Source organism: Oncorhynchus gorbuscha, linkage group LG15 (assembly GCF_021184085.1).
Source record: "Oncorhynchus gorbuscha isolate QuinsamMale2020 ecotype Even-year linkage group LG15, OgorEven_v1.0, whole genome shotgun sequence".
Taxonomy (NCBI): Eukaryota; Metazoa; Chordata; class Actinopteri; order Salmoniformes; family Salmonidae; genus Oncorhynchus; species Oncorhynchus gorbuscha.
In genome coordinates this window covers 15,802,342-15,824,369 of record NC_060187.1, presented here as the reverse complement: position 1 = coordinate 15,824,369, position 22,028 = coordinate 15,802,342, and the positions used below count along the sequence as shown (strand labels likewise).

The 22,028-nt window shown below is 45.7% G+C and overlaps 1 protein-coding gene across 3 annotated transcripts in view; it reads right to left on the bottom strand.

The window, feature by feature from the left end:
- Positions 1-22,028, bottom strand: part of raver2 (ribonucleoprotein, PTB-binding 2) — a 151,649-nt gene that overhangs the window by 18,289 nt on the left and 111,332 nt on the right. For 2 of the 3 annotated variants that reach the window (XM_046301635.1, XM_046301636.1), the window contains exons 5-11: positions 14,344-14,464; positions 13,517-13,602; positions 11,803-11,901; positions 10,774-10,903; positions 3,709-4,001; positions 1,597-1,705; positions 1,243-1,400 (exon numbers count right to left, since the gene is read on the bottom strand). In XM_046301635.1, the coding sequence (XP_046157591.1) occupies positions 1,243-1,400; positions 1,597-1,705; positions 3,709-4,001; positions 10,774-10,903; positions 11,803-11,901; positions 13,517-13,602; positions 14,344-14,464 (996 nt within the window). The remainder of the gene's footprint in view (positions 1-1,242; positions 1,401-1,596; positions 1,706-3,708; positions 4,002-10,773; positions 10,904-11,802; positions 11,902-13,516; positions 13,603-14,343; positions 14,465-22,028) is intronic. The other variant, XM_046301637.1, reaches the window with a different exon arrangement.

Sequence of the window (22,028 nt, the reverse complement as noted above, 5' to 3'; positions counted from 1 at the left end):
TCATTCCTCTCTCTCTCTCTCTCTCTCTCTCTCTCTCTCTCTCTCTCTCTCTCTCTCTCTCTCTCTCTCTCTCTCTCTCTCTCTCTCTCTCTCTCTCTCTCTCTTCCCTTACCCATCTCGTTTCTCTCTCTCTCTCTCTCTCTCTCTCTCTCTCTCTCTCTCTCTCTCTCTCTCTCTCTCTCTCTCTCTCTCTCTCTCTCTCTCTCTCTCTCTCTCTCTTCCCTTCACATCTCGTTTCTCTCTCTCTCTCTCTCTCTCTCTCTCTCTCTCTCTCTCTCTCTCTCTCTCTCTCTCTCTCTCTCTCTCTCTTCCCTTACACATCTCGTTCTCTCTCTCGCTCTCTCTCTCTCTTCCCTTACCCATCTCGTTCCTCTCTCTCTCTTCCCTTACCCATCTTGTCTCTCTCTCTCTCTCTCTCTCTCGACCTCTTACACATCTCGTTCCTCTCTCTCGCTCTCTCTCTTCCCTTACCCATCTCATTCCTCTCTCTCTCTCTCTCTCTCTCTCTCTCTCTCTCTCTCTCTCTCTCTCTCTCTCTCTCTCTCTGTCTCTCTCTCTCTCTCTCTCTCTCTCTCTCTCTCTCTCTCTCTCTCTCTCTCTCTCTCTCTCTCTCTCTCTCTCTCTCTCTTCTCTTACACATCTCGTTCCTCTCTCTCACTCTCTCTCTTCCCTTACCCATCTCGTTCCTCTCTCTCTCTCTCTCTCTCTCTCTCTCTCTCTCTCTCTCTCTCTCTCTCTCTCTCTCTCTTCTCTTACACATCTCGTTCCTCTCTCTCGCTCTCTCTCTTCCCTTACCTATCTCGTTCCTCTCCCTCTCGCTCTCTCTTCCCTTAACCCATCTTTCTCTTACTCAATTCAATTCAAGGGGCTTTATTGGCATGGGAAACATGTTAACATTGCCAAAGCAAGTGAGGTAGATACTTTACAAAAGTGAAAAACAATAAAAATGAACAATAAACATTACACATACATACTCTCTCACTCATATATCTCCTATTGTTCCTTTCTCTCTAATTAACTCTACCTCTCCCCACTCTCTCTTTTCACTACCCTATCTACCGCAACACACCCCACTCTTTCTCCATCTCTCCAACACATGACACATGTGAGTAATTGAATAAACAACCTGTCTCTATGAGGAAGCACAGAAGACATAATGACTTACTGTGCAGAGCTCAACAGTTTGGGTGTGTGCTCACTCCTGTGTAAACACACTTGTCTGTGTGTGCATGTGTGTGTTACCTGTGAGTATGCCTGGCTGTAGTGACTGTAGTCTGCTGAGGTATCGGTGCTGTAGGGTGCTGGGGTTTGGGAAGTGGAGGGTTGGGAAACAGGGGGCATAGCACTGCTGTACACCCCAACTAGAGGCTGCCCTGTCTGCATTTTACAGGCCGTCGGGGCTGCATAACAGACCAAACAACCACACAGAGAATACAGTCAAATACACACAGAAAAAGAGGACATCATCTGTAATAGTTAATGTGAGTCATTTTTTCATAACAAGCCCCAACAAGTTATAAGAAACATCTTAAAACGAGCAACATGTCCTTTATACTGGGTTATAACAATGAATGTGTGTGTGTATGTGTGCATTACCTTGCAGTACCATGCCAGGTAACACACTAGCTAGATTCAGGTATGGATTGGAAGGTAGCTTCATCTCTTTAGGGGGTTCACCCAGGAGAGAGAACTGACTGCTGGGAGCCTGGAGACAGATAGAGATAACATTGGACTTTACCACACTGTTCCCGAAGTAAATAACCAAGTCATGAACAACCCATCGTACTAACGTATCATTAATGCATTCAACAATGCTGTAAATGTTCAAGTCAAAATGCTGTACACCCTTTAAGACTGTGTTGCCACCTAGCTTGCCTCACAGTCAGCCCTCTATATAACTACCTAGCCACCCCATACAGCCATGTGTATCCCAGCTTGCCTCACAATCAGCCCTCTATATAACTACCTAGCCACCCCATACCGCCGTGTGTATCCCAGCTTGCCTCACAATTAGCCCTCCATATAACTACCTAGCCACCCCATACAGCCGTGTGTATCCCAGCTTGCCTCACAGTCAGCCCTCTATATAACTACCGAGCCACCCCATACAGCCGTGTGTATCCCAGCTTGCCTCAGTCAGCCATCTATAAAACTACCTAGCCAACCCATACAGCCGTGTGTATCCCAGCTTGCCTCACAGTCAGCCCTCTATATAACTACCTAGCCACCCCATACAGCCGTGTGTATCCCAGCTTGTTATTCAATCATATGACTTAAGGTCCGTTCTATCCTCCCCATAAATTCCACTTAGGTCAGATGTCAGTGCCTGGTTGCATGGTGGACACACACATGGTGTTATGTGGGCTCTTTTATGGTGACCCTGTGGCTTCTGTAAGAGTCTCTCCAGAGTGGGAGAAAACTAATGATGAAACACAGGTCATGTCATCACCCACACAGAGACAGACAGAGAGATACAAAGAGAGAGACCGAGACAGAGAGAGAGAGACCGAGACAGAGAGAGAGGGAGAGAGAGAGAGGGAGAGAGAGGGAGAGAGAGAGAGAGAGAGAGAGAGAGAGAGAGAGAGAGAGAGAGAGAGAGAGAGAGAGAGAGAGAGAGAGAGAGAGAGAGAGAGAGAGAGAGAGAGAGAGAGAGAGAGAGAGAGAGAGAGACAGAGAGAGAGACAGAGAGAGAGAGAGAGAGAGAGAGAGAGAGAGAGAGAGAGAGAGAGACGGACAAAGAGAGAGAGAGACAGAAACCGACAGAGAGAGACAGACAAAGAGAGAGAGAGAGAGAGAGAGAGAGAGAGGGAGAGAGAGAGAGGGAGAGAGAGAGAGAGAGATGGACAAAGAGAGAGAGAGACAGAGACCGACAGAGAAAGAGACAGACAGAGAGACAGAAACCGACAGACAAAGAGAGACAGACAAAGAGAGACAGACAAAGAGAGAGAGACAGACAAAGAGAGACAGAGAGAGAGACAGACAAAGAGAGAGAGCGAAGAGAAAGAGAGCGACAGACAGAGAGGGATAAAGAGAGAGAGAGAGAGCGAAGAACCAGAGAGAATGAGAGCGGCCGACAGATAAAGAGAGAAGGAGCGAAGAGCCAGAGACAAAATTAACGAGTGAGTGTGTGTGTGTGGGGGGGGGGTGCATTTAAGTTCAATACTGAGGCAACAGACCCTTCAGTGTGTGTGTGTGTGTGTGTGTGTGAAAGAAGCCAGAGTTTCTGGGGGCTAAGTCCAGCGAATAGGCCCTAGGCCACAGAACACCAACTCATAAACAAATCAGATCGGTCAGAGACAGAGAGGAGGACATAGACAGAAAGGAAAAGCGAGAGGAGGAGAGAGAGACTGACAGACAGACGGCCGTCTAAAACCAGTGAACCCTAGGGCCATCTCTCTCTAGAGTGCTCCCTCAAAGTGAAGGGGTGAAGGAAAGAAAGGAGGAGGTGAGGTGGACGGACAAAAAGACAGATACAGTAGATGTTTAAAGACAGACTGGTGAAAGAAAGAGAGAGAGACAGGAACCAACAGCCAAGGAAACAAGAGGCAGAAGGCAGGGCAGGAAAGCTAGTGCTGGCTGGCAGGAAAGACAGCTACCGGTGTCTCAGTCAATGCCAATGTGTTGTTGTAATGTTGTGTTGTTGTATTGTTGTGCTCTTGTGTTGTTGTGCTTTTACATTGTTGTGTTGTGTCTGTGCTCTATACTCACTCCACTAGCTGGGCTACTCTCAGTGCTGCTGTAGCTGTGTCGACCGGGCTGGTGGCCCCCTGGAGCTTTAGGTGGTGGGGGACCCAGGTAGTAGCTCTGTCCCTGGGGCTGAGCATTCGCCATGGTCCCAGGAGGGGCTGGTTGCCTGTCAGAGGCTGTGGTGTAGATGCAGGCCCCGTTCTGTTCCCCTCCCATGGCTGTTCCCAGGTGTGTCTGCGCCTGCAGGTAGGGCATTATGCCCGCTGCCGACACTGAGGCCTGACTGGACATTGGCAGGGACTCCTGACCTAACTCTGTGGAGGGGGAGAGAGGCAAGAGAGAGGAGGGGGAGAGAGGCAAGAGAGAGGGGGAGCAAGAGAGAGGGGGGGCAAGAGAGGGGGGGGGGCAAGAATGGATAGGGGATCACAGGCTGATCCCCTCACTTACTGCTAGCCTACAGTGAACTACAGTCACAGACTGGTCCCCTACTTACTGCTAGCCTACAGTAAACTACAGTCACAGGCTAGTCCCCTCACTTACTGATAGACTACAGTCACAGACTGGTCCCCTCACTTACTGCTAGCCTACAGTAAACTACAGTCAGACTGGTCCCCTCACTTACTGCTAGCCTACAGTAAACTACAGTCACAGACTGGTCCCCTCACTTACTGCTAGACTACAGTCACAGACTGGTCCCCTCACTTACTGCTAGCCGACAGTAAACTACAGTCAGACTGGTCCCCTACTTACTGCTAGCCTACAGTAAACTACAGTCACAGACTGGTCCCCTACTTACTGCTAGCCTACAGTGAACTACAGTCACAGACTGGTCCCCTCACTTACTGCTAGCCGACAGTAAACTACAGTCAGACTGGTCCCCTCACTTACTGCTAGCCTACAGTCACAGACTGCTCCCCTCAATTAATATATGCCATTTAGCAGACGCTTTTATCCAAAGCGACTTACAGTCATGTGTGCATACATTCTACGTATGGGTGGTCCCGGGAATCGAACCCACTACCCTGGCGTTACAAGCGCCATGCTCTACCAACTGAGTTACAGAAGGACCATACTGCTAGCCTACAGTAAACTACAGTCAGACTGGTCCCCTCACTTACTGCTAGCCAACAGTAAACTACAGTCACAGACTGGTCCCCTCAATTACTGCTAGCCTACAGTGAACTATAGTCACAGACTGGTCCCCTCACTTACTGCTAGCCTACAGTAAACTACAGTCACAGGCTGGTCCCCTCAATTACTGCTAGCCTCCAGTGAACTACAGTCAGACTGGTCCCCTCACTTACTGCTAGCCTACAGTAAACTACAGTCACAGACAGGTCCCCTCACTTACTGCTAGCCTACAGTCACAGACTGGTCCCCTACTTACTGCTAGCCTACAGTAAACTACAGTCACAGACTAGTCCCCTCACTTACTGATAGACTACAGTCACAGACTGGTCCCCTCACTTACTGCTAGCCTACAGTAAACTACAGTCAGACTGGTCCCCTCACTTACTGCTAGCCTACAGTAAACTACAGTCAGACTGGTCCCCTCACTTACTGCTAGACTACAGTCACAGACTGGTCCCGTCACTTACTGCTAGTCTACAGTAAACTACAGTCAGACTGGTCCCCTCACTTACTGCTAGACTACAGTCACAGACTGGTCCCCTCACTTACTGCTAGTCTACAATAAATTACAGTCAGACTGGTCCCCTCACTTATTGCTAGACTACAGTCACAGACTGGTCCCCTCACTTACTGCTAGACTACAGTCACAGACTGGTCCCCTCACTTACTGCTAGACTACAATAAACTACAGTCAGACTGGCCCCTCACTTACTGCTAGCCTACAGTAAACTACAGTCACAGACTGGTCCCCTACTTACTGCTAGCCTACAGTAAATTACAGTCAGACTGGACCCCTCACTTACTGCTAGCCTACAGTAAACTACAGTCACAGACTGGTCCCCTACTTACTGCTAGCCTACAGTAAACTACAGTCAGACTGGACCCCTCACTTACTGCTAGCCTACAGTAAACTACAGTCAGACTGGACCCTCACTTACTGATAGCCTACAGTAAACTACAGTCACAGACTGGTCCCCTACTTACTGCTAGCCTACAGTAAACTACAGTCACAGACTGGTCCCCTACTTACTGCTAGCCTACAGTAAACTACAGTCACAGACTGGTCCCCTACTTACTGCTAGCCTACAGTAAACTACAGTCACAGACTGGTCCCCTACTTACTGCTAGTCTACAGTAAACTACAGTCACAGACTGGTCCCCTACTTACTGTTAGCCTACAGTAAACTACAGTCAGACTGGACCCCTCACTTACTGCTAGCCTACAGTAAACTACAGTCACAGACTGGACCCCTCACTTACTGATAGATTACAGTAAACTACAGTCACAGACTGGTCCCCTACTTACTGCTAGTCTACAGTAAACTACAGTCACAGACTGGTCCCCTACTTACTGTTAGCCTACAGTAAACTACAGTCAGACTGGACCCCTCACTTACTGCTAGCCTACAGTAAACTACAGTCACAGACTGGACCCCTCACTTACTGATAGATTACAGTAAACTACAGTCACAGACTGGTCCCCTACTTACTGCTAGCCTACAGTAAACTACAGTCACAGACTGGTCCCCTACTTACTGCTAGCCTACAGTAAACTACAGTCACAGACTGGTCCCCTACTTACTGCTAGCCTACAGTAAACTACAGTCACAGACTGGTCCCCTACTTACTGCTAGCCTACAGTGAACTACAGTCACAGACTGGTCCCCTCACTTACTGCTAGACTACAGTAAACTACAGTCAGACTGGCCCCTCACTTACTGCTAGCCTACAGTAAACTACAGTCACAGACTGGTCCCCTACTTACTGCTAGCCTACAGTAAATTACAGTCAGACTGGACCCCTCACTTACTGCTAGCCTACAGTAAACTACAGTCACAGACTGGTCCCCTACTTACTGCTAGCCTACAGTAAACTACAGTCACAGACTGGTCCCCTACTTACTGCTAGCCTACAGTAAACTACAGTCACAGACTGGTCCCCTACTTACTGCTAGCCTACAGTAAACTACAGTCACAGACTGGTCCCCTACTTACTGTTAGCCTACAGTAAACTACAGTCAGACTGGACCCCTCACTTACTGCTAGCCTACAGTAAACTACAGTCACAGACTGGTCCCCAACTTACTGCTAGCCTACAGTAAACTACAGTCACAGACTGGTCCCCTACTTACTGCTAGCCTACAGTAAACTACAGTCACAGACTGGTCCCCTACTTACTGTTAGCCTACAGTAAACTACAGTCAGACTGGACCCCTCACTTACTGCTAGCCTACAGTAAACTACAGTCACAGACTGGTCCCCTACTTACTGCTAGCCTACAGTGAACTACAGTCACAGACTGGTCCCCTCACTTACTGCTAGCCGACAGTAAACTACAGTCAGACTGGTCCCCTCACTTACTGCTAGCCTACAGTCACAGACTGCTCCCCTCAATTAATATATGCCATTTAGCAGACGCTTTTATCCAAAGCGACTTACAGTCATGTGTGCATACATTCTACGTATGGGTGGTCCCGGGAATCGAACCCACTACCCTGGCGTTACAAGCGCCATGCTCTACCAACTGAGTTACAGAAGGACCATACTGCTAGCCTACAGTAAACTACAGTCAGACTGGTCCCCTCACTTACTGCTAGCCAACAGTAAACTACAGTCACAGACTGGTCCCCTCAATTACTGCTAGCCTACAGTGAACTATAGTCACAGACTGGTCCCCTCACTTACTGCTAGCCTACAGTAAACTACAGTCACAGGCTGGTCCCCTCAATTACTGCTAGCCTCCAGTGAACTACAGTCAGACTGGTCCCCTCACTTACTGCTAGCCTACAGTAAACTACAGTCACAGACAGGTCCCCTCACTTACTGCTAGCCTACAGTCACAGACTGGTCCCCTACTTACTGCTAGCCTACAGTAAACTACAGTCACAGACTAGTCCCCTCACTTACTGATAGACTACAGTCACAGACTGGTCCCCTCACTTACTGCTAGCCTACAGTAAACTACAGTCAGACTGGTCCCCTCACTTACTGCTAGCCTACAGTAAACTACAGTCAGACTGGTCCCCTCACTTACTGCTAGACTACAGTCACAGACTGGTCCCGTCACTTACTGCTAGTCTACAGTAAACTACAGTCAGACTGGTCCCCTCACTTACTGCTAGACTACAGTCACAGACTGGTCCCCTCACTTACTGCTAGTCTACAATAAATTACAGTCAGACTGGTCCCCTCACTTATTGCTAGACTACAGTCACAGACTGGTCCCCTCACTTACTGCTAGACTACAGTCACAGACTGGTCCCCTCACTTACTGCTAGACTACAATAAACTACAGTCAGACTGGCCCCTCACTTACTGCTAGCCTACAGTAAACTACAGTCACAGACTGGTCCCCTACTTACTGCTAGCCTACAGTAAATTACAGTCAGACTGGACCCCTCACTTACTGCTAGCCTACAGTAAACTACAGTCACAGACTGGTCCCCTACTTACTGCTAGCCTACAGTAAACTACAGTCAGACTGGACCCCTCACTTACTGCTAGCCTAGAGTAAACTACAGTCAGACTGGACCCTCACTTACTGATAGCCTACAGTAAACTACAGTCACAGACTGGTCCCCTACTTACTGCTAGCCTACAGTAAACTACAGTCACAGACTGGTCCCCTACTTACTGCTAGCCTACAGTAAACTACAGTCACAGACTGGTCCCCTACTTACTGCTAGCCTACAGTAAACTACAGTCACAGACTGGTCCCCTACTTACTGCTAGTCTACAGTAAACTACAGTCACAGACTGGTCCCCTACTTACTGCTAGCCTACAGTAAATTACAGTCAGACTGGACCCCTCACTTACTGCTAGCCTACAGTAAACTACAGTCACAGACTGGTCCCCTACTTACTGCTAGCCTACAGTAAACTACAGTCAGACTGGACCCCTCACTTACTGCTAGCCTACAGTAAACTACAGTCAGACTGGACCCTCACTTACTGATAGCCTACAGTAAACTACAGTCACAGACTGGTCCCCTACTTACTGCTAGCCTACAGTAAACTACAGTCACAGACTGGTCCCCTACTTACTGCTAGCCTACAGTAAACTACAGTCACAGACTGGTCCCCTACTTACTGCTAGCCTACAGTAAACTACAGTCACAGACTGGTCCCCTACTTACTGCTAGTCTACTGTAAACTACAGTCACAGACTGGTCCCCTACTTACTGTTAGCCTACAGTAAACTACAGTCAGACTGGACCCCTCACTTACTGCTAGCCTACAGTAAACTACAGTCACAGACTGGACCCCTCACTTACTGATAGATTACAGTAAACTACAGTCACAGACTGGTCCCCTACTTACTGCTAGTCTACAGTAAACTACAGTCACAGACTGGTCCCCTACTTACTGTTAGCCTACAGTAAACTACAGTCAGACTGGACCCCTCACTTACTGCTAGCCTACAGTAAACTACAGTCACAGACTGGACCCCTACTTACTGCTAGCCTACAGTAAACTACAGTCACAGACTGGTCCCCTACTTACTGCTAGCCTACAGTAAACTACAGTCACAGACTGGTCCCCTACTTACTGCTAGCCTACAGTAAACTACAGTCACAGACTGGTCCCCTTACTTACTGCTAGCCTACAGTGAACTACAGTCACAGACTGGTCCCCTCACTTACTGCTAGACTACAGTAAACTACAGTCAGACTGGCCCCTCACTTACTGCTAGCCTACAGTAAACTACAGTCACAGACTGGTCCCCTACTTACTGCTAGCCTACAGTAAATTACAGTCAGACTGGACCCCTCACTTACTGCTAGCCTACAGTAAACTACAGTCACAGACTGGTCCCCTACTTACTGCTAGCCTACAGTAAACTACAGTCACAGACTGGTCCCCTACTTACTGCTAGCCTACAGTAAACTACAGTCACAGACTGGTCCCCTACTTACTGCTAGCCTACAGTAAACTACAGTCACAGACTGGTCCCCTACTTACTGTTAGCCTACAGTAAACTACAGTCAGACTGGACCCCTCACTTACTGCTAGCCTACAGTAAACTACAGTCACAGACTGGTCCCCAACTTACTGCTAGCCTACAGTAAACTACAGTCACAGACTGGTCCCCTACTTACTGCTAGCCTACAGTAAACTACAGTCACAGACTGGTCCCCTACTTACTGCTAGCCTACAGTAAACTACAGTCACAGACTGGTCCCCTACTTACTGCTAGCCTACAGTCAGACTGGACCCCTCACTTACTGCTAGCCTACAGTAAACTACAGTCACAGACTGGTCCCCTACTACTGTTAGCCTACAGTGAACTACAGTCACAGACTGGACCCCTCACTTACTTCTAGCAGTGCACACAGTATAGTATACATGCTGTTCTCAAGCTATAGGCTTTAAAGAGATTAGGTGCATCCTAAGTGCTGGGCTAACCCGTGGTCTTTCATACCATGTCTTTCAGCCAATCAGCATTCAGGACTCAAACCACCTGGTTTATAATACAGTATGCAGCGCCATATATGCAAAACTAAAATACCATTATCTACCCAGGAGAAAGTCAAGATGACATTAACTCAGGTTATGACATTTCTGAACGGAACACCTCATACGTTATTATCTATTTACCAGTAGCACTGCAGCACAGCACAGAACACTACTCTGTTTTTTTGTTTCATCCAGGAATACCCAGATTACATTCTTTCCAACAGTTAATATCCCTGTGATGAATGACCTGCATCACCCAGAGCAGCCTCAGCCCTTACGTGCCCGCAGCAATCAAAACAATGCTAACAAACAAACACTAGCAAACATAGATAAATGGATCACAACCACAGAGATTTCAATACATTTGCATAAATAGTGACATTCTCATTTGGAAGATTTGAATTGCAAATGTGGTTGGTCTGTCTGAGAGGGACAGTTACAGAGAGAGGCTGAACGTCCAGGTGAGGTGGTGCTAAGGGGGCTGGAGGGCTATGCGTACCGAGCCCAGGGCACTCACCACTGGGGGAGTCACCCAGCAGACCCTTTCCCAGGGCCATGGGGGCTGGAGGCCTGAGACCAAGCACTTTCTGTAGAAGTAGACGAGAGGGGTCACCCAACAGACTAGATACCTATGGGGGGAAAGAAAGAGAGGAGGAAGAGGATAGGAAATACAAAGAGAGAGGGAGAGGGGAGGAGAGGAGAAAGGAGGTGAAAAAGAGGTGAATGATAGTGAGAGGAGAGGCAAAAGGTGATAAATTGAGAGTGAAGACTTAGCGTGTCTTCACTCAACATACACTGAGAGCAGTACTACATGTACAACAGGATAGATGGAGCTAACAGAACACACACACACAAACACACACACTATCTCTCTTCTCTCTCTCAAGTCTGTCCTTTTAAAATTACATCAAATACGCAGACACCCAGAGTAATGTAATACATTTTTATATTGCTATACCTCACATGACCATTCGGGTAATAAAGAGAACAGAAGTTTCAATATTGTGAGAATAATTTTTTACCCCTATAATTTCTACACAGAACCCATTAGCTGTGCAGAGTGGAGCTTTCCTAATGTTGTAACATTTCATTAGGAATGAGTGACAGAAGCAGCAAACTGAAAACACAACACACACAGGCTCAAGCACACACACATTACTATCCTTGTGGGGATCAAACAATTGACTCCCATTCAAAATCCTATTTTCCCCAACCCCTAACCCAAATCTTAACTCTTATTAATCCTAACCCTAACTGAAAAACTAACCCCAACTCTAAACCTAGCCCCTAAGCCTAAAAAGCATATTTTCTTGTGGGACGCACGCACGCACGCACGTACACACACGTACACACACACACACACACACACACACACACACACACACACACACACACACACACACACACACACACACACACACACACACACACACACACACACACACACACACACACACACACACACACACACACACACACACACACACACACACACACACACACACACACACACGTTTGCATGCCTCACATTGCTCATGTGCTTGTCTTTGATGTGCAGGAGCTGCTGCTGGGCCAGCTGCATGTGCAATAGATTCTGAAGCACCAGACCGTTCCCCAACATGGAACTCTGGGAAAGACACAGTACACACATATTTAGAACACACTGTACATCAGGACACACACATTTAGAACACACAGTAACAGTACACACATATTTAGAACACGCTTTTACAGCACACACATTTAGAACACGCTGTAACAGCACACATTTAGAACACGCTGTAACAGTACACACATTTAGAACACACTGTAACACTACACACATTTAGAACACGCTGTAACAGTACATACATTTAGAACACGCTGTAACAGTACATACATTTAGAACACGCTGTAACAGTACACACATTTAGAACACACTGTAACAGTACACACATTTAGAACACACTGTAACAGTACACACATTTAGAATACGCTGTAAAAGTACACACATTTAGAACACGCTGTAACAGTACACACATTTAGAACACACTGTAACAGTACACACATTTAGAACACACTGTAACAGTACACACATTTAGAACACGCTGTAACAGTACACACATTTAGAACACACTGTAATAGTACACACATTTAGAACACGCTGTAACAGTACACACATTTAGAACACGCTGTACTAGTACACACATTTAGAACACGCTGTACTAGTACACACATTTAGAACACACTGTAACAGTACACACATTTAGAACACACTGTAACAGTACACACATTTAGAACACGCTGTAACAGTACACACATTTAGAACACGCTGTAACAGTACACACATTTAGAACACACTGTAACAGTACACACATTTAGAACACACTGTAATAGTACACACATTTAGAACACGCTGTAACAGTACACACATTTAGAATACGCTTTAAAAGTACACACATTTAGAACACGCTGTAACAGTACACACATTTAGAACACGCTGTAACAGTACACACATTTAGAACACACTGTAACAGTACACACATTAAAACATGCTAAAACAGTACACACATTTAGAACACGCTGTAATAGTACACACATTTAGAACACGCTGTAACAGTACACACATTTAGAACACACTGTAATAGTACACACATTTAGAACACACTGTAACAGTACACACATTAAAACATGCTAAAACAGTACACACATTTAGAACACACTGTAATAGTACACACATTTAGAACACGCTGTAACAGTACACACATTTAGAACACGCTGTAACAGCGCACACATTTAGAACACACTGTAACAGTACACACATTTAGAATACGCTGTAACAGTACACACATTTAGAACACACTGTAACAGTACACACATTAAAACATGCTAAAACAGTACACACATTTAGAACACGCTGTAATAGTACACACATTTAGAACACTCTGTAACAGTACACACATTTAGAACACACTGTAATAGTACACACATTTAGAACACACTGTAACAGTACACACATTAAAACATGCTAAAACAGTACACACATTTAGAACACACTGTAATAGTACACACATTTAGAACACACTGTAACAGTACACACATTTAGAACACGCTGTAACAGTACACACATTTAGAACATCCTGCAACACACGTCATCAAACAGATGCACACACACACACACTCTTCTCTCCATTCCCTGTGAACCACTCCTGTACACACACACACATATGCACACACTCCCACACACTGCACAGTATTCTTACCTGCTGTACCTTCCCCAGTTGGAACAGGGCTGCTGTGAGGGGGGGTCTGAGGAATGGAGACAGGCTAGGAGGCCGCCCAAACTTCCCTGGAGACAGAGAGAGATAGAGGAAGCAGGCATGGTCAGTGTATTGTATAACAGGGGTATCAAACTTGACTGAGACACAGTGACAAGGGAAAGGCATACTGTGGTGTCCTCACAGACCAACCAACCAAGGTGCATGAATGAATGAACAAATGGAATGGGGGAAAAATATTCAGCCACTCTTAGGAGACAATGGAAGTAAGTTCGATAGATGTAAAATACCTCTTTACTATGTGTTGGCATTTCGACTTCCCCAGGCTGTATGCGACAGAGCATAGCACACAGCAGCCAGATAATCATCTCAGTAATAGCTCCAGACATCCACAACCTACTCATGCTAAATGTATGCGTCAAAGCTAATGGTAGCTTCCTCCAGAATAGGTAGAAAGTTTAACATTTTAGACTTAGTCTAATTGTGCGTGCTCCTCTTTTAAGAGCCAGCCCTCAGCCTTCACTCCTTCCTGCCTGCCTGCCCTCCTCTGTTCTGATGTAGTCTGAGAACAAGTTCATTATAATAAATGATTAAGCATTCATCAAAAAGCAATGTGCTTAGAATTGATAAGACAGGATACGCTAATCGAAAGCCATTTCTATTATTCTAGTGGCACAGAGAGGATGAGACGGATAAAAATGAAACAATCTAATCTGTACAACCCAATAAACGTTAGAAAGTAAGTTGTTTCTCTATTTAATTTACAGTAGTCCTGTAAATAAGGGAGTCCAGTCTGTGTGTGTGTGTCTGACCTCCTCGTTTGCCAGTGTGGTAAGGCCTCATGAGGACCTGTAGGGCTGCTGGGTTGGTCATGCTGTTCAGCAGCTGGGCCAAGTTGGGCTCCGGCAGTAAGCCCTTCTTATTACTCAACATCTGCAATACACACACACACAAACAAAAGGGAAAGATTAGCATAGCTTGCTATATACAGTATATACATTACCAGTCAAAAGTTTTAGAACAAATCAAATCAAATTGTATTAGTCATATGCCCCGAAAACAACAGGTGTAGTAGACGTTACAGTGAAATATTTATGGTCACCTATTTTATATTTGAGATTCTTCAAGTAGCCACCATTTGCCTTAATGACAGCTTTGCACACTCTTGGCATTCTCTCAACAAGCTTCATGAGGTGGTCACCTGGAATAAATTTCAATTAACAAGTGTGCCTTTTTAAAAGTACATTTGTGGAATTTCTTTAATAGTGTGTTTACTGAGCCAATCAGTTGTGTTGTGACAAGGGAGGGTATTTTTTTAAACATTTTAAGTCATTTAGCAGACGCTCTTATCCAGAGCGACTTACAAATTGGTGCATTCACCTTATGACATCCAGTGGAACAGCCACTTTACAATAGTGCATCTAAATATTTTAAGGGGGGGGGTGAGAAGGATTACTTTATCCTATCCTAGGTATTCCTTAAAGAGGTGGGGTTTCAGGTGTCTCCGGAAGGTGGTGATTGACTCCGAGCAGGCCAGAGGTGGATGAACGCAGTGCCCTTGTTTGGGTGTAGGGCCTGATCAGAGCCTGGAGGTACTGAGGTGCCGTTCCCCTCACATCTCCGTAGGCAAGCACCATGGTCTTGTAGCGGATGCGAGCTTCAACTGGAAGCCAGTGGAGAGAGCGGAGGAGCGGGGTGACGTGAGAGAACTTGGGAAGGTTGAACACCAGACGGGCTGCGGCGTTCTGGATGAGTTGTAGGGGTTTAATGGCACAGGCAGGGAGCCCAGCCAACAGCGAGTTGCAGTAATCCAGACGGGAGATGACAAGTGCCTGGATTAGGACCTGCGCCGCTTCCTGTGTGAGGCAGGGTCGTACTCTGCGGATGTTGTAGAGCATGAACCTACAGGAACGGGCCACCGCCTTGATGTTAATTGAGAACGACAGGGTGTTGTCCAGGATCACGCCAAGGTTCTTAGCACTCAGGGAGGAGGACACAATGGAGTTGTCAACCGTGATGGCGAGATCATGGAACGGGCAGTCCTTCCCCGGGAGGAAGAGCAGCTCCGTCTTGCCGAGGTTCAGCTTGAGGTGGTGATCTGTCATCCACACTGATATGTCTGCCAGACATGCAGAGATGCGATTCGCCACCTGGTCATCAGAAGGGGGAAAGGAGAAGATTAATTGTGTGTCGTCTGCATAGCAATGATAGGAGAGACCATGTGAGGTTATGACAGAGCCAAGTGACTTGGTGTATAGCGAGAATAGGAGAGGGCCTAGAACAGAGCCCTGGGGGACACCAGTGGTGAGAGCGCGTGGTGAGGAGACAGATTCTCGCCACGCCACCTGGTAGGAGCGACCTGTCAGGTAGGACAGGGTGTGGGTGAACGGATGATCTCCGCATGTGTATTTCCCACCGTAAAGCATGGAGGAGGAGCTATTATTGTCATGTTGGTATAAATGGATCGGCAGGAATGGGTAATAGGGATTTTTATTTACCCAAATTACAGCGTGCCGTGTAAAGGCACGGAGACGAAGACCAAACAAACACGTATACAAAACACATGGTTGAAACCCAAACAAAAGAGCGAGGAGTACCTCGAATAAATGCACAAGTGCACAATAATACTACATGAGACCCGTAGTCATCTGCGCAATACAAGCGACATGAAAGCCAAAACTACACAGTACAGGTACTCACACGATAATTGACAGCCCAATGGAAACCAAAGGGCACATTTATACAATTACAATCACTGAAATGGCGACCAGCTGTACGTAATGGCACAGCTCCAGTGGGATCCATGACAATTATGGTGTGGGGGTGCTTTGCTGGTTACACTATCTCTGATTTATTTAGAATTCAAGGCACACTTAACCAGCATGGCTACCACGGCAACCTCCAGGCTGTGTAAGGGCTATATGACCAAGAAGGAGAGTGATGGAGTGCTGCATCAGATGACCTGGCATCCACAATCCCCAAACCTCAACAAAATTGAGATGGTTTGGGATGAATTGGACTGCAGAGTGAAGGAAAAGCAGCCAACAAGTGCTCAGCATATGTGGGAACTCCTTCAAGACTGTTGGAAAAGGATTCCTCATGAAGCTGTTTGAGCGAATGACAAGAGTGTGCAAAGCTGTCATGAAGGCAAAAAGTGGCTACTTTGAAGAATCTGAAATACAAAATATATTTTGATTTGTTCAACACTTTTTTGGTTACTACATGATTCCATGTGTGTTATTTCATAGTTTTGATGTCGTCACTATTATTCTACAATGTAAAAAATAAAATAAAAACCTTGAATGAGTAGGTGTTCTACAACTGTTGACCGGTACGACGAGTGTATAAAACATTAAGGACGCCTGCTCTTTCCATAACATAAGACTGACCAGGTGAAAGCTATGATCCCCTATTGATGTCACTTGTTAAATCCACTTTAATCAGTGTAGATGAAGGGAGGAGACAGGTTAACGAAGGATTTTTAAGCCCTGAGACAATTGAGACATGGATTGTGTACGTGTGCCTTTCAGAGGGTGAATGGGAAAGACACAAGATTTAAGTGCCTTTGAATGGGGTATGGTAGTTGGTGGCAGGCACACCGGTTTGTGTCAAGAACTGTCAAGTTGCTGGGATTGTCATGCTCAACAGTTTCCGATGTGTACCATTAATGGTCCACCACCCAAAGGATATCCAGCGAACTTGACACAACTGTGGGAAGCATTGGAGTCAACATGGCCCAGCCTCCCAGTGGAACACTTTCAACACCTTGTGGAGTCCATGCCTCGATGTGCACACATCTGTTTACATCCCTGTTCGTGAGCATTTCTCCTTTGAGGAGATAATCCATCCACCTGACAGGTGTGGCATATAGAAGCTGATTAAACAACACAATCATTACACAGGTGTCCCTTGTGCTGGGGACCATAAATGGCCAATCTAAAACGTGTAGTTTTGTCACAATAAACAAAGCCACAGATGTCTCAAGTTTTGAGGGAGCGTGCAACTGGCATGCCGACTGCAGGAATGTCCACAGAGCTGTTGCCTTTCTCTACCATAGGCCCCCTCCAACATCATTTTAGAGAATTTGGCAGTACGTCCAACCAGCCTCACAACTGCAGACCATGTGTAACCACGCAAGCCCAGGACCTTCTCGTCTGGCTTCTTCACCTGCTCGATCGTCTGAGACCAGCCACCCAGACAGCTGATGAAACTGTGGGCTTGCACATCCAAAGAATTTCTGCACAAACTGTCAGAAAGCTTCTCAGTAAGCTCATCTGCATGCTCGTCGTCCTCACCAAGGTCTTGACCTGATTGCAGTTTGGTGTCGTAACCGACTTCAGTGGGCAAATTGTCACCTTCGATGAACACTGGCACGCTGGAGAAGTGTGCTCTTCATGGATGAATCCCGGTTTTAACAGTAACGTCCGTGTATGGCGTTGTGTAGGCAAGCGGTTTGCTGATGCTAACATTGTGAACAGAGTGCCCTATGGTGGCGGTGGATATGGTATGGGCAGGCATAAACTATGGACAACGAACGCAATTACATTTTATCGACTGCAATTTCAATGCACACAGATACCGTGACGAGATCCTGAGGCCCATTGTCGTGCCATTCATCTGCCGTCATCACTTCATATTTCAGCATGATAATGCACGACCCATGCTGCAAGGATCTATACACAATTCCTGGAAGCTACATACTCCATGGCCTGCATACTCACCAGACATATCACCCATTGAGCATGTTTGGGATGCTCTGGATCGACGTGTATGACAGCGTGTTCCAGTTCCCTCCAATATCCAGAAAATTGGCATTGCAATTGAATAGGAGTGGGTCAACATTCCACAGGCCACAATCAACAGCCTGATCAACTCTATGCAAAGGAGATGTGTCACACTGCATGAGGCAAATTGTGGTCACACCTGATACTGACTGGTTTTCTGATCCACACCCCAACTTTTTTAAAAGGCATTTGTGACCAACAGATGCATATCTGTATTCCCAGTCATGTGAAATACATAGATTAGGGACTAATGAAATTATTTCAATTGACTGATTTTCTTATATGAACTGTAACTCCGTAAAATCTTTGAAATTGTTGCATGTTTCATTTCTATTTTTGCTCAGTGTGTAAGTGCTATCACCAGCAAGGTTGAGCTTCTCATCACAGAACCACATACACAGGCTCACAGAGTAGACATTCACAATAGCAATACACAGATTATATTTCCCCTAGCCTTGAGCCATGTTCAGCTGAGTGAGTAGTGTGTATTACTGCCTCTGATTGAGAGTGTGTGTGTGTGTTTTAGCCTGTCAGTGAGAGTGTATATTATAGAGTCTGTTAGTTGGGTATTGAGCGAGGTACAGTGTGATCTGTCACTGATCGCATCTTTCATAGAGAGGAGTGGAATTCTCTCTCTCTTTCTATATATGAATTATATATATCTCTCTCCCTCTCTTTATATTTCTCTCTCTGTCTCATTCTCACTCTCTCTTTCTCCCTCTATATTTCTCTCTCTTTCTCCCTCTCTCTTTATATTTCTCTCTCTCCCTCTCTGTCTCATTCTCCTCTCTATATTTATAATTCTGTCTCCCTCTCTCTCCCCTCTATATTTCTCGCTCTCTTTTCCTCTTTCTCTCTCCCTCTCTATATGCAGATGTGCTCAAATTTGTTGGTACCCTTACAGCTCATTGAAATAATGCTCCATTCCTCCTGAAAAGTGATGAAATTAAAAGCTATTTTATCATGTATACTTGCATGCATTTGGTTTGTCATAGAATAAAGCAAAGAAGCTGTGAAAAGAGATGAATTATTGCTTATTCTACAAAGATATTCTAAAATGGCCTGGATACATTTGTTGGTACCCCTTAGAAAATATAATAAGTCATTGGATTATAGTGATATTTCAAACTAATTTGTTTCTTTAATTAGTATCACATGTCTCCAATCTTGTAATCAGTCATTCCGCCTATTTAAATGGAGAAAAGCAGTCACTGTGCTGTTTGGTATCATCGTGGTCACCACACTGAACATGGACCAGAGTAAAGTAGTCACTGTGCTGTTTGGTATCATTGTGGTCACCACACTGAACATGGACCAGAGTAAAGTAGTCACTGTGCTGTTTGGTATCATTGTGGTCACCACACTGAACATGGACCAGAGTAAAGTAGTCACTGTGCTGTTTGGTATCATTGTGTTGCACCACACTGACCATGGACCAGAGTAAAGTAGTCACTGTGCTGTTTGGTATCATTGTGGTCACCACACTGAACATGGACTAGAGTAAAGTAGTCACTGAGCTGTTTGGTATCATTGTGTTGCACCACACTGAACATGGACCAGAGTAAAGTAGTCACTGTGCTGTTTGGTATCATTGTGTTGCACCACACTGAACATGGGACCAGAGTAAAGTAGTCACTGTGCTGTTTGGTATCATTGTGGTCACCACACTGAACATGGGACCAGAGTAAAGTAGTCACTGTGCTGTTTGGTATCATTGTGGTCACCACACTGAACATGGACCAGAGTAAAGTAGTCACTGTGCTGTTTGGTATCATTGTGGTCACCACACTGAACATGGACCAGAGTAAAGTAGTCACTGTGCTGTTTGGTATCATTGTGGTCACCACACTGAACATGGACCAGAGTAAAGTAGTCACTGTGCTGTTTGGTATCATTGTGGTCACCACACTGAACATGGACCAGAGTAAAGTAGTCACTGAGCTGTTTGGTATCATTGTGGTCACCACACTGAACATGGACCAGAGTAAAGTAGTCACTGTGCTGTTTGGTATCATTGTGTGCACCACACTGAACATGGACCAGAGTAAAGTAGTCACTGTGCTGTTTGGTATCATTGTGTTGCACCACACTGAACATGGGACCAGAGTAAAGTAGTCACTGTGCTGTTTGGTATCATTGTGGTCACCACACTGAACACGGACCAGAGTAAAGTAGTCACTGTGCTGTTTGGTATCATTGTGTGCACCACACTGAACATGGGACCAGAGTAAAGTAGTCACTGTGCTGTTTGGTATCATTGTGGTCACCACACTGAACATGGGACCAGAGTAAAGTAGTCACTGTGCTGTTTGGTATCATTGTGGTCACCACACTGAACATGGACCAGAGTAAAGTAGTCACTGTGCTGTTTGGTATCATTGTGGTCACCACACTGAACATGGGACCAGAGTAAAGTAGTCACTGTGCTGTTTGGTATCATTGTGGTCACCACACTGAACATGGGACCAGAGTAAAGTAGTCACTGTGCTGTTTGGTATCATTGTGGTCACCACACTGAACATGGGACCAGAGTAAAGTAGTCACTGTGCTGTTTGGTATCATTGTGGTCACCACACTGAACATGGACCAGAGTAAAGTAGTCACTGTGCTGTTTGGTATCATTGTGGTCACCACACTAAACATGGACCAGAGTAAAGTTGTCACTGGGCTGTTTGGTATCATTGTGGTCACCACACTGAACATGGGACCAGAGTAAAGTAGTCACTGTGCTGTTTGGTATCATTGTGGTCACCACACTGAACATGGACCAGAGTAAAGTAGTCACTGTGCTGTTTGGTATCATTGTGGTCACCACACTGAACATGGGACCAGAGTAAAGTAGTCACTGTGCTGTTTGGTATCATTGTGGTCACCACACTGAAAATGGACCAGAGAAAGCAAAGGAGACATTTGTCTGAGGAGATCAGAAAGAAAATAATAGACAAGCGTGGTAAAGGTAAAGGCTACAAGACCATCTCCAAGTAGCTCGATGTTCCTGTGACAACAGTTGCAATTATTATTAAGAAGTTTAAGGTCCGTGGAACTGTAGCCAACCTACCTGGGCGCGGCCGCAAGGGGAAAATCAACCCCAGCTTGAACAGAAGGATACTGTGGATGGTAGAAAACGAACCAAGGATAACTGCCAAAGAGATACAAGCTGAACTCCAAGGTGAAGGTACGTCAGTTTCTGATCCATTGCTTTTTGAGCGACAGTGGGTTCCATGGAAGAAGACCCAGGAGGACTCTACTTTTGAAAGAATAACATAAAAAAAGCCAGACTGGAATTTGCTAAAATGCACATTGACAAGCCACAATCCTCTGGGAGAATGTCATTTGGACAGATGAGTCAAAACTGGAGCTTTTTTGCAAGTCACATCGGCTCTATATTCACAGAGGTAAAAATTAAGCTTTCAAAGAAAAGAACACCGTACCTACAGTGAAACATGGAGGTTTGGTTATGTTTTGGGGCTGCTCTGCTGTGCCAAATACTTTTAAACTCAGTTTTTTACAAATTCTGACATTTAATCCTAGTAAAAATTCCCTGTCTTAGGTCAGTTAGGATCACCACTTTATTTTAAGAATGTGAAATGTCAGAATAATAGTAGAGTGATTTATTTCAGCTTTTATTGTTACGTGTAGAGAACACAGGGAACCCAAGAGCGGACTCAGATGCGGAAGAAGGGATGAATGAACCAAAATGTTTATTGTACACA